Below are 14,271 nucleotides of genomic sequence, written 5' to 3'. Positions count from 1 at the left end.
CGGAACAGTATATTCATATTTAAAACATTCTCCATATGTTCAACTTAGTCAAGACATTATTATATTGAATTTCTTATTCATTCCCTCATTTCTTTCATGATACCTTGTTGTAAAACTTTAGAAAGACCATGACATTGCTTTCATGAGCCTCCTTAGACAGATACGACCTAGAATTTAAGGATAGGATGTGAATTTTCAAGATTTTCCTGAGAGAAGCAAGGTATTCACCTCACAAGCTGTCACACTCTATCAAGTCCACCTGCCGTGCCACAGCAGACCCACCGGCCTTGGTGACAAACCCCTGATTTCTCTCCTCTGCATCCTCTCAGGCAAATAATCTGGGGCTTCATAATTGTCTTCAGGTCGAGATTCAGTCCTCACACTCCAGCACAGCGACTCAGAGTTTCATCATTTATCCTTGCACAATCTAATGACCACTTCTCCATCCAAGGCCTGGTAACTTCATTAAACAGGGCAGGTAACCTCCTCATCGAAACTGGTTGCTCCCTTGGCACCAGGGACACCACCTGCCTCTCCCATTTCCTCTCTTGATCACATCCTGTAACATTCCTTTAAGACTTGATCATTGGTCTCATGCTCATTTTTCAAAGGAAAGTAATCGTAAACATGTTTCCCGTGTCCCAAATTTTCCATTTTCTCTTCACATCTCTCTGACATCCTACCATCTTTAAAGTCTTAAATTTGGTGCCACTTTCCCCCAGAAGCCATTTAACTACTAAGACCCTTCTCATCCTCTACACTCTGCTGGAGCAGTTAAAAGCCAAATGCATTTGCACAAGTTAGTGCTTCATATATTCTGGTTTGTGGAATCTTGTGCTGTTTTATTTCTTCTTATTTCTTATTTCTTCAACCAAACAAAGGGTCCTTGAGGAGAAGACCCATGACTTAAAATCATCCTGTGTCCTCATGGTGCCTCGTGGAGGGATTAGCACATTACAGAAATGGTCGATAAACCCTTGCTGAGTGAGCAATGCTGCAGTAGCTTGGAGAGAGAAATATAAAGTAGAAAACCTTTGACATTTCCTTTCCTTTCTCCTAATGCTCAGGAGCCGAGATCGGGGCAAGTCACCCTGCAGTGTGCTGTGCTGTGCTTAGTCGCTCAGTCGTGTCTGACTCTTTGCGACCCTGTGGACTGTAGCCCGCCAGGCTCCTCTGTCCATGGGATTCTCCAGGCAAGAATACTGGAGTGGGTTGCCATGCCCTCCTCCAGGGGATCTTCCCAACCTAGGGATTGAACCCAGGTCTCCCGCATTGCAGGCGGATTCTTTACCAACCAGAGCAGCCCCATCCTGCACTAACACTGTGCAAAATCACATCAGTCTTCCTGCCTCAGTGCCGTGGTGTGGGAGGAGCACAGGATTTGGGTGCAGGTATCCTGGGTTCATGGTCTGGCCTCGCCAGTGGTTGATCTTAAATCTGAGTGAGTCACTTGAACCCAGAGTCTTCATCTCCTCATATTTAAAATTGAGATAATAACTAAGGTTTTTTGGAGACAAATGCTATATAATTCACAAGAGTAGCATTTGTGGTGGGAACATCAAGCACCATGGTAGATCAGGAGAGAAGCTATTTGAAGGCAGACAGGCCTGAAGGTACCCCTCACTGCACATCTTCATTGAGGGGGAATGGCTATTGCCTGCAGTGGGGGCAGGTAAAGTCTTGGGGATGTGAACAATGAGGGTCTGCATGAAAGGAAGAGACTCAGATGTTGAACGTTGCCAGGTTTGTTCTGGACATCGTCAGGTAGACCTGCTGGTGGAAAGGTCAGAGTATGAAATAAGCAGCCTGTCCAAAAGGCGAGGAGATGCACATTGTTAGAGCTTGGAGCTGAGGCCACTGGCTGATGAACTCACAAGTGTAGGTGGTGTGCTACGTGAGGGGCAAGTTTTTCTCTAACACCACAAGGGTTGCTGGCCCAATGAGTGGAATTTGATAATAATACTTGGTTAAAAAGTGTTTTTTTTTTTTTTAATAAAAGGCCAGGAAATAAAACTGGTGGATTGGCTGTGGTGGGGGAAGGGGAGAGGGGCTCTGAGAGCAGAGAAAGGCCTGGGCCTGGGCTGGAGGGAGAGTAGACTGAATGATTCATAGAATCCAGTTTCAGAGGAGGGGAGAACATGCCGCTTGGCCAGATGACAACTATCAGCCATACGGTCTGAAGAAACATCCTGTGAAAAGATTAAGTGACATGATTTGAATGTGACCCCAAAGACCAGAGCTGCTTTTGAAGCATGAAGGATCAGGAAGGACACAGCAAGCCAACTAGGGCTGCAGACACGAATGTTCTCTATCCCACACGTCCCAGCTGCTGCTGCAGCCCCCTCCCTTTCTATGTTCAGGCTGCAGGTGGGCTAGCATACCCCTCCCCTGGGGTGTGCACAGAGCTGGACTGATAGCCAGTCCCAACTGGGGCGTCCTCCCAACAGGTACCAAGTTCTGTTCTCAGAACCATCCCAGAGCCCTGCTCTGAGTCTGGCAGCTATCTGGGCTTCTTCCCCTATGGCTCAGATGGTAAAGAATCCACCTGCAATGCGGGAGACCCAAGTTCGATCCCTGGGTCAGGAAGATCCCCTGGAGAAGGGAATGGCAACCCACTCCAGTATTCTTGCCTGGAGAATTCCATGGACAGAGGAACCTGGCGGACCACAGTCCATGGGGTCACAAAGAGTCAGACACGACTGAGGGACTATCACTTCACCTCGTTTCTCTTCCTTATATCAGAGGAAGAGGTCTTTTTCAATCTCTTGCTAAGCATACAGGGGCTTCAGGCTGTATTTGGTTGTATGTGGCCAGCAGGTGCAGCCTGTTTTCTCCTCTCCTGGTGCTTGTGGTCAACAGAAAGGAAATATGGCCAGAAAACCACCCTTTCTGAACCCACCTGCCACCTGAAACCCCACACTGCAGTTCAGCTGCTCCCATTCATTCATTCATTCATCCAGCAGTGTTTATTGAGCAGCTGTTGTGTCCAGGGCCCCAGGCTAGTACTAGTGAAGGAAAGAAACGGGCACCAGGGCGCCAGCATGGCTGCCGAAGAACCACAACCTGAAGCCACTCCTGCCCCTGCTCTTCCCCTGCTCAGGTACCCGATCGGAGCTCTGTGGGGAGTTTGCCAGGGTCCTGGGAAGAAGAACATGAGTCAGACACATCGATCATCCTCTGCCTGTCATCAAGGTTGCTCAATCCCCAAAGTGGGGAGATGATGAACCTCTGGTTCCCAAAGATGAGGTATCTCATTAAGCCCACAGCAACGCCATGCTCAGGAGAATCATCCTGACCCTTCAGACCTGAAAACTGAGGCTTGGATACTTCAAACTATCATGTTGGCCAAAGAGTTCGTTTGGGTTTTCCGCAGCATGTTACAGAAAACCAGTATGAACTTTTTTGGCCAACTCGATACTTGCTCAAAGTCTTACGGGCAGTGAGTGGCAGATCCCATAGCTGAGCCACATCTACCATTCAACCTGGCTTCCCCACACCCCACAGCTCCAGGAGTATGCTGCTGGTAATCTTGCTCTGATTGTGGATCCCATCATGAAAGTTTGTTGGCTTAAAAAGTGAAGTGTTTGTGGAACTTAAAGATCTTCTGTAGAGAGCCATTAGAAAGAAAGGTTTGCCTTTCTACCTGCCCACGGACACGGACCCTACTAATAATGATTAATTTTAGCAAGTGAGAAGTTCTGTGTACTCCCCTCCTGGATTCCCATTAACCCTTTGAGTAATGACCAGATAGAGCAATCTGGCCAGGACTCCCCAGAGGTCACCTTCCCCGGGACAGCAGCTGCAAGGGCAGAGCCCCATTATCCAGACCTGCCTCTTTAGAATTCAGATCACAGTCAGCAGGGCGTGTTCAGAACTCCAGTGACTGGGACCTCAGCAGGGTTCAGGATCTTAGGGAAGAGCTACACGACCTAAAAGTGCAATGAGAATAGAATCCTGGAGAAGCTCCAGTTCCTACCTGAGCCTTCAGGGTCCAGATCCCTGTCCTGGATCTGCTGGAATGGGTGTGTTCCCCAGCAGCCCTGGAACTACTCCTCCTGCCCCATCTCTCCTTTTTAAATTCAGCTTCAGGAGGCTGAGCCTCCCCATGAGTCAGGTCCTGGGTCAACCATGAGAAGAAGGTAATTGGCTGGGTCTGCCAGGGCTTTGTGACCCGCTGGCAGGGCTCCTGCAGGCCCTCAGAACCCTGCCTCCCTGTCTGCACTTATTGCCTCCATGCAATCCCAGGATAACTTGGGTGTGTAACCCAGGGGGCAAGGGGTAACAATTTGCAGACTTTCCAAACAGGTGACTTCAGCCCCCTGGGCCCGGGCAGGAAGGGGTAACCAGATGACAGTGGGCATTGCCCCATGTCAGGAGCAGGAAACATTTTGGCAAGCTCCTCAGATTTCTCTCTCCTCTGATCCCACAGCGTCTGTTCCAGTTTTCCTGACTGGTAGGATGGCATCTACAAAGCAGAATGTATGGGAAATCTGGAGTTGGGGAGGGATCGTGGTTAGAAGTGCCAGCTTCAGGTAGCCCAGGTGGTTGTTCCCAGGCAGAAAGGGCAGAGAAAGGCACAATTCTGTGGTCTGTCTCCTTCCTAGACTGGAATTCCAGGATCTTGGAGGCCTGAAGCTGGATGTGTGTTGAGCGCCTGCTTCTCAGGAATGTGACCTTGGATCTCAGTGTCTGCCCTAATAATGCTGATAATACTGGCCAAGTGCTTACTAGGTGCCAGGGTCTGTCCAGCACTTTATACACATGACTCAATTAGTTCTTGAAACAGCTCTGTGAAGTGGGGACTCTTACTGTCCCCATTTTATTGATGAGGAAACTGAGGCCCAAAGTCAAGCAACTAGGAAATGTTAGAGCCAGGATTTAAGCTCAAGTTGTGTGACTGGAGATTTGGTATTGTTAAAGCAACCATTTTGGAGCCTGCTGGAGGCAGGTCCAACACCCACTACAGGGCTGAAAGACCCAGTGTGTCCCTCATAGCTGTGGGGAGCAGAAGGAACTGGGAACTGCAAGGAGTTCTGGAGACCAAAGAACTAGAGAAGACTGAGCAGATGACCCCTGGGTTATCTCCAAGACATATTTGTGCAAGGTAGAGCCCCACTGAAGACTTAAAAAGTCAGTTTGATTTAGGCCAGTGATAAGGTTATTAAACATTAGAATGAGCTTTCAGAGTTATGCAGTCTTATTTATGATTTAGGAATTGCCTGGCTCTAAGTACAGTCTAGGGATCTGGGAAGGAACCGGATGGTCTCTAGAAACTCTTTCCAGCCACGGGATGTTCAGATTTGGTCTTGATGACCATGTTGGAGGCCTCTGACTGCAGAATGACTGACAGCTCTGCCTCTCCTGATGAGTGATAACTGTCTTTCCCATTACCAGTGACAGCATCGTGAACCTGCCGGTCCTCGCATAGGAAATGATTTTGCATATCACCAGATTAAACCTCCTCAACTTTTCTTTCCCTTGATCCCAGTCCTGGTAGCAGGAGTCAAGATCCTGCAGAGCGGATTGTTCCCAAGGCCGTGTCCTCAGTCTGATTCTTGAATGGGGTTTCAGGCTGGATGGTGACATGCTACAACCCAGTCAGCTGTTTCTCCTGACAGTTACCATGTGGCAGAGGCCAGGGTAGAAACACAGGGATGAGGGTGGAATAAGACCCGGCTACTGTAGCCCTTGGAACAGAGCCTGCCTGCCTCTAGGTGTTGCCTACCGTTCTGTCAGGGGAGGTGAGCCAGCCCTTGGTTACAGTTGCATTCACTTTAAGAGTTGTCTCAGATTTTGTCTCAGCTGCAGTGGTGGATAACTGGTTCACTTAGGGCAAGATACCTGGGTGGATGCTTTATATGCCTTCACCTCAAGAAGCTGGTCTGGCTTGAGTCTAGGCCTGAGTCAACCCCCAGTACAAAAAGTCATTGGAAGTTGGATCCATTGATGCATTTAACTTATGGCTCTGGGGAATTGGGGGGTTGGTTTAGTTGAGTCCAGAATCTTAGAGTTGACCCAACGCCCTAGCCAATTCCAGTTTTCAGTTCTTAGAGGGCACTTGGGTCAGGAACAAGGATTCCACTCAAGCCGCTACCCTGATACCACCAGGTTTTGACCCAACCAGGCTTTCTCTTTGAGGGATAGGGTCAAAGTCAGGAGCTCTTCCTTGTCTGAATTGAGCTATGGAGAGGGGAATTTAGGGATGGGAGAAACTTTTAAAGGAGTCTTTGCCCAGGACCTGGTGCCACCTGCTGGTCACAATTTAGCTGTATTTATAGGGCCAAATTTAGGAGAGGAGCATTAAAAGAAGGCCATCCTGCCCCCCCACCCTATCCTGACAAGGAATAAGAGAACTAGGAGATGGGTTTCTTCATGACCCCCAGCAAGTGTGACTGGAGATCCTTGCAAAGAGCCCTGAGTGCCTTGGATGAGTCCTCTTGAGCCAAAATGAAGCCTAGCTGGGCCAGAGGGTAGCATCACCTGAAAGAACCAGAGCCAGTCCTGAGTGGAGACAAGGCTCTGTCCCACGTATCAGCTGCCCACCCATACCCACCCCACCCTGCCACCCTACTTCATGTGACCCACCCCCACAATATATAGCCTGTGCTATTGCAGTTTGGGCCACACAATGCATCAGATGAGGACTGTGGTTCTAATACTGGGTTGTGTATCAGGAGTATATTTTAAATTATGTAGACATAAAAGCTGTGTGTGTGTGTGTGTGTGTGTGTGTATCACCAAATATATTACATAGTCAACTCTTTGTATTTGTTGGTTCCATACCCATGGATTCCACAACCACAAATGGAAAATATTTGAAAAAAATTTCAGGAAGTTCAAAAAAGTAAAACTTGAATTTGCCATGAAACAGCAACTACTTACATAGCATTTACCTTGTATGAGGTATTATATATAATCTAGAGATGATTTGAAGTATACAGTAGGATGTACAGAGGTTATTTGCAAATACCATGTCATTTTGCATAAGGGACTTGACCCATAGATTTTAGTATCCACAGTGGTCCTGGAACAAATCTCCCATAGACACTGAGAGCCAACTATATCATATATAAATATATTCGTATATACTATATATACATACTATATATGAATATGTACTACATTATGTATTGTTTAGTCGCTGAGTCATGTCTGACTCTTTGAGACCCCATGGAGTGTAGCCTCCCAGACTCCTCTGTCCACAGGATTCTCCAGGAAAGAAAACTGGAGTAGGTCAGTTCAGTTCAGTTCAATCAGTCGTGTCTGACTCTGCCACCCTGTGGACTGTAGCACACCAGGCTTTCCTGTCCATCACCAACTCCCGGAACTTGCTCAAACTCATGTCTGTTGAGTTGGTGATGCCATCCAACCATCGTATCCTCTGTCGTCCCCTTCTCCTCCTGCCTTTAATCTTTCTCAGCATCAGGGTATTTCCCAGTGAGTCAGTTCTTTGCACCAGGTGGCCAAAGTACTGGAGTTTCACCTTCAGCATCAGTCCTTCCAGTGAATATTCAGGAATGAGTTCCTTCAGGATTGACTGGTTTGATCTCCTTGCAGTCAAAGGGACTCTGAAGAGTCTTCTCCAACACCACAGCTGAAAAGCATCAATTCTTTGGTGCTCAGCTTTCTTTATAGTCCAACACTCATATCCATACATGACTACTGGAAAAACCATAGCTTTGACTAGATGGACCTTTGTCGGCAAAGTAATGTCTCTTCTTTTTATATGCTATCTAGGTTGGTCATAGCTTTTCTTCAAAGTAGCAAGTGCCTTTTAATTTCATGACTGCAGTCACCATCTGCAGTGATTTTGGAGCCCAAGAAAATAAAGTTTGTCACTGTTTCCATTGTTTCCCCATCTATTTGCCGTGAAGTGATGGGACCAGATACCGTGATCTTCATTTTCTGAATGTTGAGTTTTAAGCCAGCCTTTTCTGTCTTCTCTTTCACTTTCATCAAGAGGCTCTTTAGTTCTTTGCTTTCTGACATAAGGGTGGTGTCATCTGCGTATCTGAGGTTATCGATATTTCTCCCAGGGGATCTTCCTAACCCAAGGATAGAACCTGGGTCTCCTGCATTGCAGGGAGATTCTTTACCATTTTAGCCACCTAAGTATAAATATAATTAATGTATATTTATATAGTGTATTTTATATAGTGTACTATATGTATATTATGTAATAATACACATGATATGGCTATATATAATACAGAGATGCTGAGGAACCACAGGAAGGCTGCCCTCAGGTTGGAAGATCTTTGAAGCTCAAATGATTTCAGTCAAAAACTGGAGAACCAGTTTAGACAGGGACCAGTGCCTCTGCTATTTTTCAGTAGTCAGCACTTGAAAACCATAAACAGTAAACAGGAAAAAAAAAATCCCTAAATTTGCTCAGGAGCTCCCAGGACCAACCTAAGACCACCCTATGCCTCCCAGAACCACCCCTGACCAGCTCAGACTCTGCCTCAGGAGCCCAGGTCCAGAAGAGCCCCCAAGGCTTCATGGAGAAATGAGTCCTCAATCCTGTGAGAAGCCTTATCCCCTCTGCATTCGGGTCCCACAGACCTCTGCACACCTGCTCCCCACGAAAGCCTGGCAGGGTCTGACCATTCATATTTGGTTCAGTTCAGTCGCTCAGTCATGTCTGACTCTTTGCGACCCCATGAATCGCAGCACACCAGGCCTCTCTGTCCATCACCAACTCCCAGAGTTCACTCAAACTCATGCCCATCGAGTTGGTGATGCCATCCAGCCATCTCATCCTCTGTTGTCCCCTTCTCCTCCTGCCCCCAATCCCTCCCAGCATCAGGGTCTTTTCCAGTGAGTCAACTCTTTGCATGAGGTGGCCAAAGTACTGGAGTTTCAGCTTCAGCATCAGTACTTCCAATAAACACCCAGGACTGATCTCCTTTAGGATGGACTGGTTGGATCTCCTTGCAGTCCAAGGGACTCTCAAGAGTGTTCTCCAACACCACAGTTCAAAAGCATCAATTTTTCGGTGCTCAGCTTTCTTCACAGTCCAACTCTCACATCCATACATGACCACTGGAAAAACCATAGCCTTGACTAGATGGACCTTTGTTGGCAAAGTAATGTCTCTGCTTTTTAATATGCTATCCAGGTTGGTCATAACTTTCCTTCCAAGGAGTAAGCGTCTTTTAATTTCATGGCTGCAATCACTGTAGTGATTTTGGAGCCCAAAAAAATAAAGTCTGACACTGCTTCCACTGTTTCCTCATCTATTTCCCATGAAGATCATGGCATCTGGTCCTATCACTTCATGGGAAATAGACCATTCATATTAGGGTCATTCAAATCCACTCTCCAGCTCTGCACACAGTCTTCTTCCTGTATTCCTGGAGCACCTACTGTTTCCACCACACTTTGGGGCATTTGGTTATATTTTTTTCCTATATGTTGGTCTCCCCAGTAAGACTATAAACTCTTTCAGCATGGGGCAGATCTGTTTATTTCTCAGAGTTCCTAACTAAATACTCATCAAAATACAATACACTTGCCTTGACCCTCCCCACCTGCCTCCCCAATCAACTGGGACCCTCCCCGCCTGCCTCCCCAGTCAGGTCTAGTACCCTCCCCATCTGCCTCCCCAGTCAAGTCTGAGACCTTCCCCACCTGCCTCCCCAATCAAGTCTGGGACCTTCCCTACCTGCCTCCCTAACCAAGTCTGGTGTCCACACACTCCTGCCTTGCCTGCTGAGGTTACTTTAGGTGAGCTCCCTGGAAACCAAGAGACACTCTCCCAACTCCAATCTATGAGATTATCATTCATTGAGAATTGATCTAGAACCCCAAAGTGAATGAAACAGCCTGGTCACTGAGGAGTTTACAGTCAGGTGGAAGGGGCAGACATACAAGTGGTTTCAAGAGAATGGAATCAATGCCATGACTGAGTATGCTCAGGGTGACAGAGAGACACAGAGCAGGGCCATGTCTCCCTGCACAGCGGCTCAGAGAACATTTCCTAGAGGAGCTGGAGCCCCAGCTAAGACCTGAAGGTTGAGTTGGGGAGGGAGGGTCCAGGCCAGAAGGTGTCATATATAAGAGGATATAAGAGGATTCAGAAAGAAGAGAGAAGGTGTCACTCAATCACTCAACAAATTTGCTCAATACCTTCCCTGTGACAGGCCTAGAAACACCACTCCTGGCTTTGAGGTGCTTACTGATGACAGAGGCAGGCATTTCAACAAGTCCAGTGGTTAGTGCAATGGTCAGATTACAGGGTAGTGGTTCAGAACCACTGTGTAAGAGGATACTCAAGTGCAGTCAAAATTACCCTTGGAAATCTCTGCAATTGTCAGCTCCTGAGTCCTTGGAAGCTCCCAAGACAATAATTTTTGTTTCCCTTGGCTTTCCAGCCCTATCTTGGCCTTCCTTCCCCTAGGCAATGAAGGACAAAGTCTATTTTTAAAAGGAGGAAGGACTAGGAATATACAGGAAGGTTTCCTGATTTTTTTTTTTTTCCAAAAAATGTTTTGAAATTAAATGTGCATCTAGTGAAGTTCCATTGTCTATACTTGAGTGGGGCTGAGCCTAGCAGATGCCAACTGAGCCTCCTTCCTAAAGCAGCTTCTCTAATTTGACTGTGCCTGTAGACCCTCTTGGTCAAGTGCAGATTCTGACTCAGTAAGTCGGTTCGGGGGCAAAGCTCAAAAACAGGAATTTCTAACTTGAAACCTCTAACAAGCTGATGCCCACAGAGCACCAACGGTGCACCAGGGACCACAGTTTGAGAGCCTCTAGAGCAGAGAATGAACGAACTGTGGGGGTGGGACTGCATTCCAGGCAGAAGGTTAGTAGAGAGCTGCCCATGACTCCCAAACAGGGGATCAAAAAAGAAGACAGGGCTGGAGAGGGAGGACCCGTTGATGAGCTTGACAAGTGGTGGGAAGCAGATGACATTACAAGAACAGATGCCCTCTGGATGGGGAAGTGGGGTGGGTGTATTCTTCCTTCAGGGAGACACTTTGCATATTAAACCTAAAAAATACTCTTCACTCCAGAAATACGTACTCTCCCAATTCTGGGAATATGCAGTCCTGTTTCTCCATTTCTGATAAAAGACCTAGTTACAAGACAGTTTTCCCTCTTAACAGTGCAAGTCAGTAATAAACAGCAACCTACACTTGACCTCTGGGGGGTGGGGCGGGAATGAGGGGAGGGTAAGGACATGCTCACACCCACTGGCAGGACGGGCCGCCTCTGCTCGGCTCCAGCTGTAAGTTGCTGGGAACATGGACTCAGGGTTGCCAAAAGAAGCCAGAAATCCCAATTTGCTTGTGTGGAACATCCCAACTTTAAAATCTTGAGTTCATTTCTGTTCCAGAAAAATCTTGAGTACTAACTCAAAAATGTTTCCAACACTGTGAGTGCGAAAACGTTCAAGTGTGCAAGGCAAGTCCAGCCACTGGGTGTCTCGTGTGTGACCGCTCGTTTGTGTCTCATTTGTGAGCTAGGGGTTGGAGAGACCAGGGCTGCTTTCCAGGAGTCTGAGTGCAGCAGTGTCAGCGATGGACTAGAGCAAGGGAGAGCCTGGAGGCTGATGGGCCCGCTAGGAGGCTCTTGCTCACCTTGGCCAGAGAGACTGGATGTGCAAAAACCCCAAGGCAGCAGGAGGCGGAGAAGAGCAGGCACATTGGAGGGCAGAGCTGCCTTGCTGAATGATGGACTTTGAGGATGAGGGGGAGAAGCTATCTGGACTGACCCACAGGTTTCCAGCATGGGTGATGGGGTGACTGATGGTGACATTCACTGAGATAACAAATACAGAAGCAGAGCATGTATTAAGGGAAGCTTCTGTTTAAGCGAAATTCAGGTGTCTGTGGATGCATCAGCAAGCCACAGGGATATATAGTTTGAAGTCAGAGCAGATGTGAAGATGAGTCAGCTTTCTAGAACCCAAATCTGGTCAAGTACTATCTGCTTAAAATCCTCTAATGGCTTCCCTTGTTTAAACAGACTCCTCCTCATGGTAAACAAAGCCTGGAGCAACCAGCCCCTTCTGGCTTCTTTGTACCACACCTCAACATGAACACCGTTTTCCCTGCCTGCTGAACAACTCAGAGTCCCAGCAATAAGCCATAACTTTGTTCTTGCTAGTCCTGGGGCCTGCACAGCCCTTCCACCCCATCCCCCCTATACATTCAGAAAATTCCTACCCTTTTCAGACTGCTCTGAAGTCTTTGCTGACCCCGTCAAGCAGAAAAGGTCACTCCTTTCTTTGTGTCACCCCTGAACTCTGCTTGTCCTGCTCTTCCTGCCCCATCACTCCCTGCTCTGGACATCTGCCTGTCTGTAAACTCTTTGGAGGCAGAGACCATGCCTGACTTCCATCGTATAGTGTGTCTGTGTGTGTGTGTGTGCACGCGCACGCACACACGCGCAGTCATGTCCAGCTCTTTGCAACTCCATGGACTGCAGCACGCCAGGCTTCCCTGTCCTTCACTGTCCCCCAGAGTTTGCTCAAGTTCATGTCCATTGAGTCAGTGATGTTATCTAACCATCTCATCCTCTGCTGCCCCCTTCTCCTGTTGCCCTCAATCTTTCCCAGCATCAGGGTCTTTTCTGGTGAGTCGGCTCTTCGCATCAGGTGGCCAAAATATTGGAACTTATGGGGTTGCAAAGAGTTGGACACAACTGAGCAACTGAGTAACAACAAAGTGGTAAAGAATCTACCTGCCAATGCAGGAGACACAGAGACTCAGGTTCAATTCCTGGGTCCGAAAGATCCCGTAGAGTAGGGAGTGGCACCTCACTCCAGTATTCTTGCCTGGAAAATTCCTTGGACAGTCAGACCCAATGGAGCACACATACACACCCTGTATAGTATGTGTGTGTGCTCAGTCGTGTCTGACTCTGTGGCCCCATGGGCTATAGCCTGCCAGGCTCCTCTGTCTGTAGGATTCTCCACACAAGAATACTAGAATGGGTTGCCATTCCCTTCTCCAGGAGATCTTATAGTAGGTACTCACCAGATGTTCAAGAGTGAGTAAGTACCCCTTCTCCAGGAGGTAAGCTGCTAGTCTGGAGGAAGATGCTCCTCATTTTTCCAGGGACCCTCCAGCCCCTTCTCTCCTTTGGGCCCAAGAACAGCTCAAGGCCCCCAGGGGCTGACCTTGCGTTTCCTCTTTCTTTGCAGCTAGGGCATGGCCGTCAATGTGTACTCCACATCTGTGACCAGTGAGAATCTGAGTCGCCATGATATGCTTGCGTGGGTCAATGACTCCCTGCACCTCAACTATACCAAGATCGAACAGCTCTGCTCAGGTTGGAGGCTGGGAACGGGGAAGGAGGGTGCGGAGGGGAGGGCAGGGAAGGCGGGAGGCAGAACAGCCTCAGCAGACATTGAGGATTAAGGAGATTAAGGAGACCTGCAGAGCCCTCAACCAGCCAAAGTTCTGGAGTTAAAGGAAGGAAATGGGGGGGGGGGGGGGGGTGCCTCCATGGGATGGAAAAAGTCCAAAGCGAAGAGCGGCAGAAGTACAGTGCAGGGCTGCAGGAGAGGCAAGCAATGAACCAGAGGTCACCAGCACCAGGTCCAGCCCAGCTACTCAGGAGGTCCCAGTCTCAGCTCTTCCTGTAGTGCAACCCTGGGCAAGTCACCACTCCTCTCTAGGTCTCAGTTTTCCGGTTCATAAATGGAGATGACATCAGCTGTATAAGTAGGGTTGCTGTTAGGACTGAATGTCATACATGCAGTGTTTGATACAGTGCATGCATGCTAACTCGATTCAGTCATGTCCTACTCTTCGCAACACTGTGGACTGTAGCCCGCCAGGCTCCTCTGTCCATGGGATTTTCCAGGCAAGAATACTTGAGTGGGTTGCCATGCCCTCTTTCCAGGGGATCTTTCCAACCCAGGGATCAAACCTGCATCTCCTGCGGCTCTTGCACTGCAGGCGGATTCCTTAACCCCTGAACCACCAGGGGAAGCCCGTGTTTGATATGGTGCTGGTACCTCATTGTATCATTATATAGTAATTGCTCCCATTCTTGGGAATTCTGGCTGTGCCTATCCTGCAAGTATTAGAGAAGGAAATGGCAACCCACTCCAGTCTTCTTGCCTAGAGAATTCCATGGACAGAGGAGCTTGGTGGGCTGCACTCCACAGGGTCACAAAGAGTTGGACATGACTAAGTGACTTTCACTTCACTATTCTGCAAGTATGACTGGCCCTGGCCCCAAAGAAGGAGAAGAGGAGATGGGGAGGTTTGGGGGAGTAGCCCCAGTGGGCCCAGGAAAGTGGAAGCAAGC

The 14,271-nt window shown here is 48.2% G+C and overlaps 1 protein-coding gene and 1 non-coding gene across 3 annotated transcripts in view; both read left to right on the top strand.

Annotated features, from left to right (window-relative positions):
• MAPRE3 (microtubule associated protein RP/EB family member 3) overlaps window positions 1-14,271 on the top strand; it is a 56,516-nt gene that overhangs the window by 38,418 nt on the left and 3,827 nt on the right. For both annotated transcript variants that reach the window (XM_020886317.2, XM_020886313.2), the window contains exon 2: window positions 13,157-13,284. In XM_020886317.2, the coding sequence (XP_020741976.1) occupies window positions 13,164-13,284 (121 nt within the window). In that variant the 5' untranslated portion in view covers window positions 13,157-13,163. The remainder of the gene's footprint in view (window positions 1-13,156; window positions 13,285-14,271) is intronic.
• On the top strand, window positions 1,825-1,974 carry LOC139031682 (small nucleolar RNA SNORA62/SNORA6 family). Its single transcript, XR_011484180.1, has one exon. It is a non-coding gene; the product is annotated as a small nucleolar RNA SNORA62/SNORA6 family (small nucleolar RNA).

This window comes from Odocoileus virginianus, chromosome 2, assembly GCF_023699985.2.
Source record: "Odocoileus virginianus isolate 20LAN1187 ecotype Illinois chromosome 2, Ovbor_1.2, whole genome shotgun sequence".
Lineage (NCBI taxonomy): Eukaryota > Metazoa > Chordata > Mammalia > Artiodactyla > Cervidae > Odocoileus > Odocoileus virginianus.
Note: the sequence above shows the minus strand (reverse complement) of the source record. Positions and strands in the feature narration are given on the sequence as shown.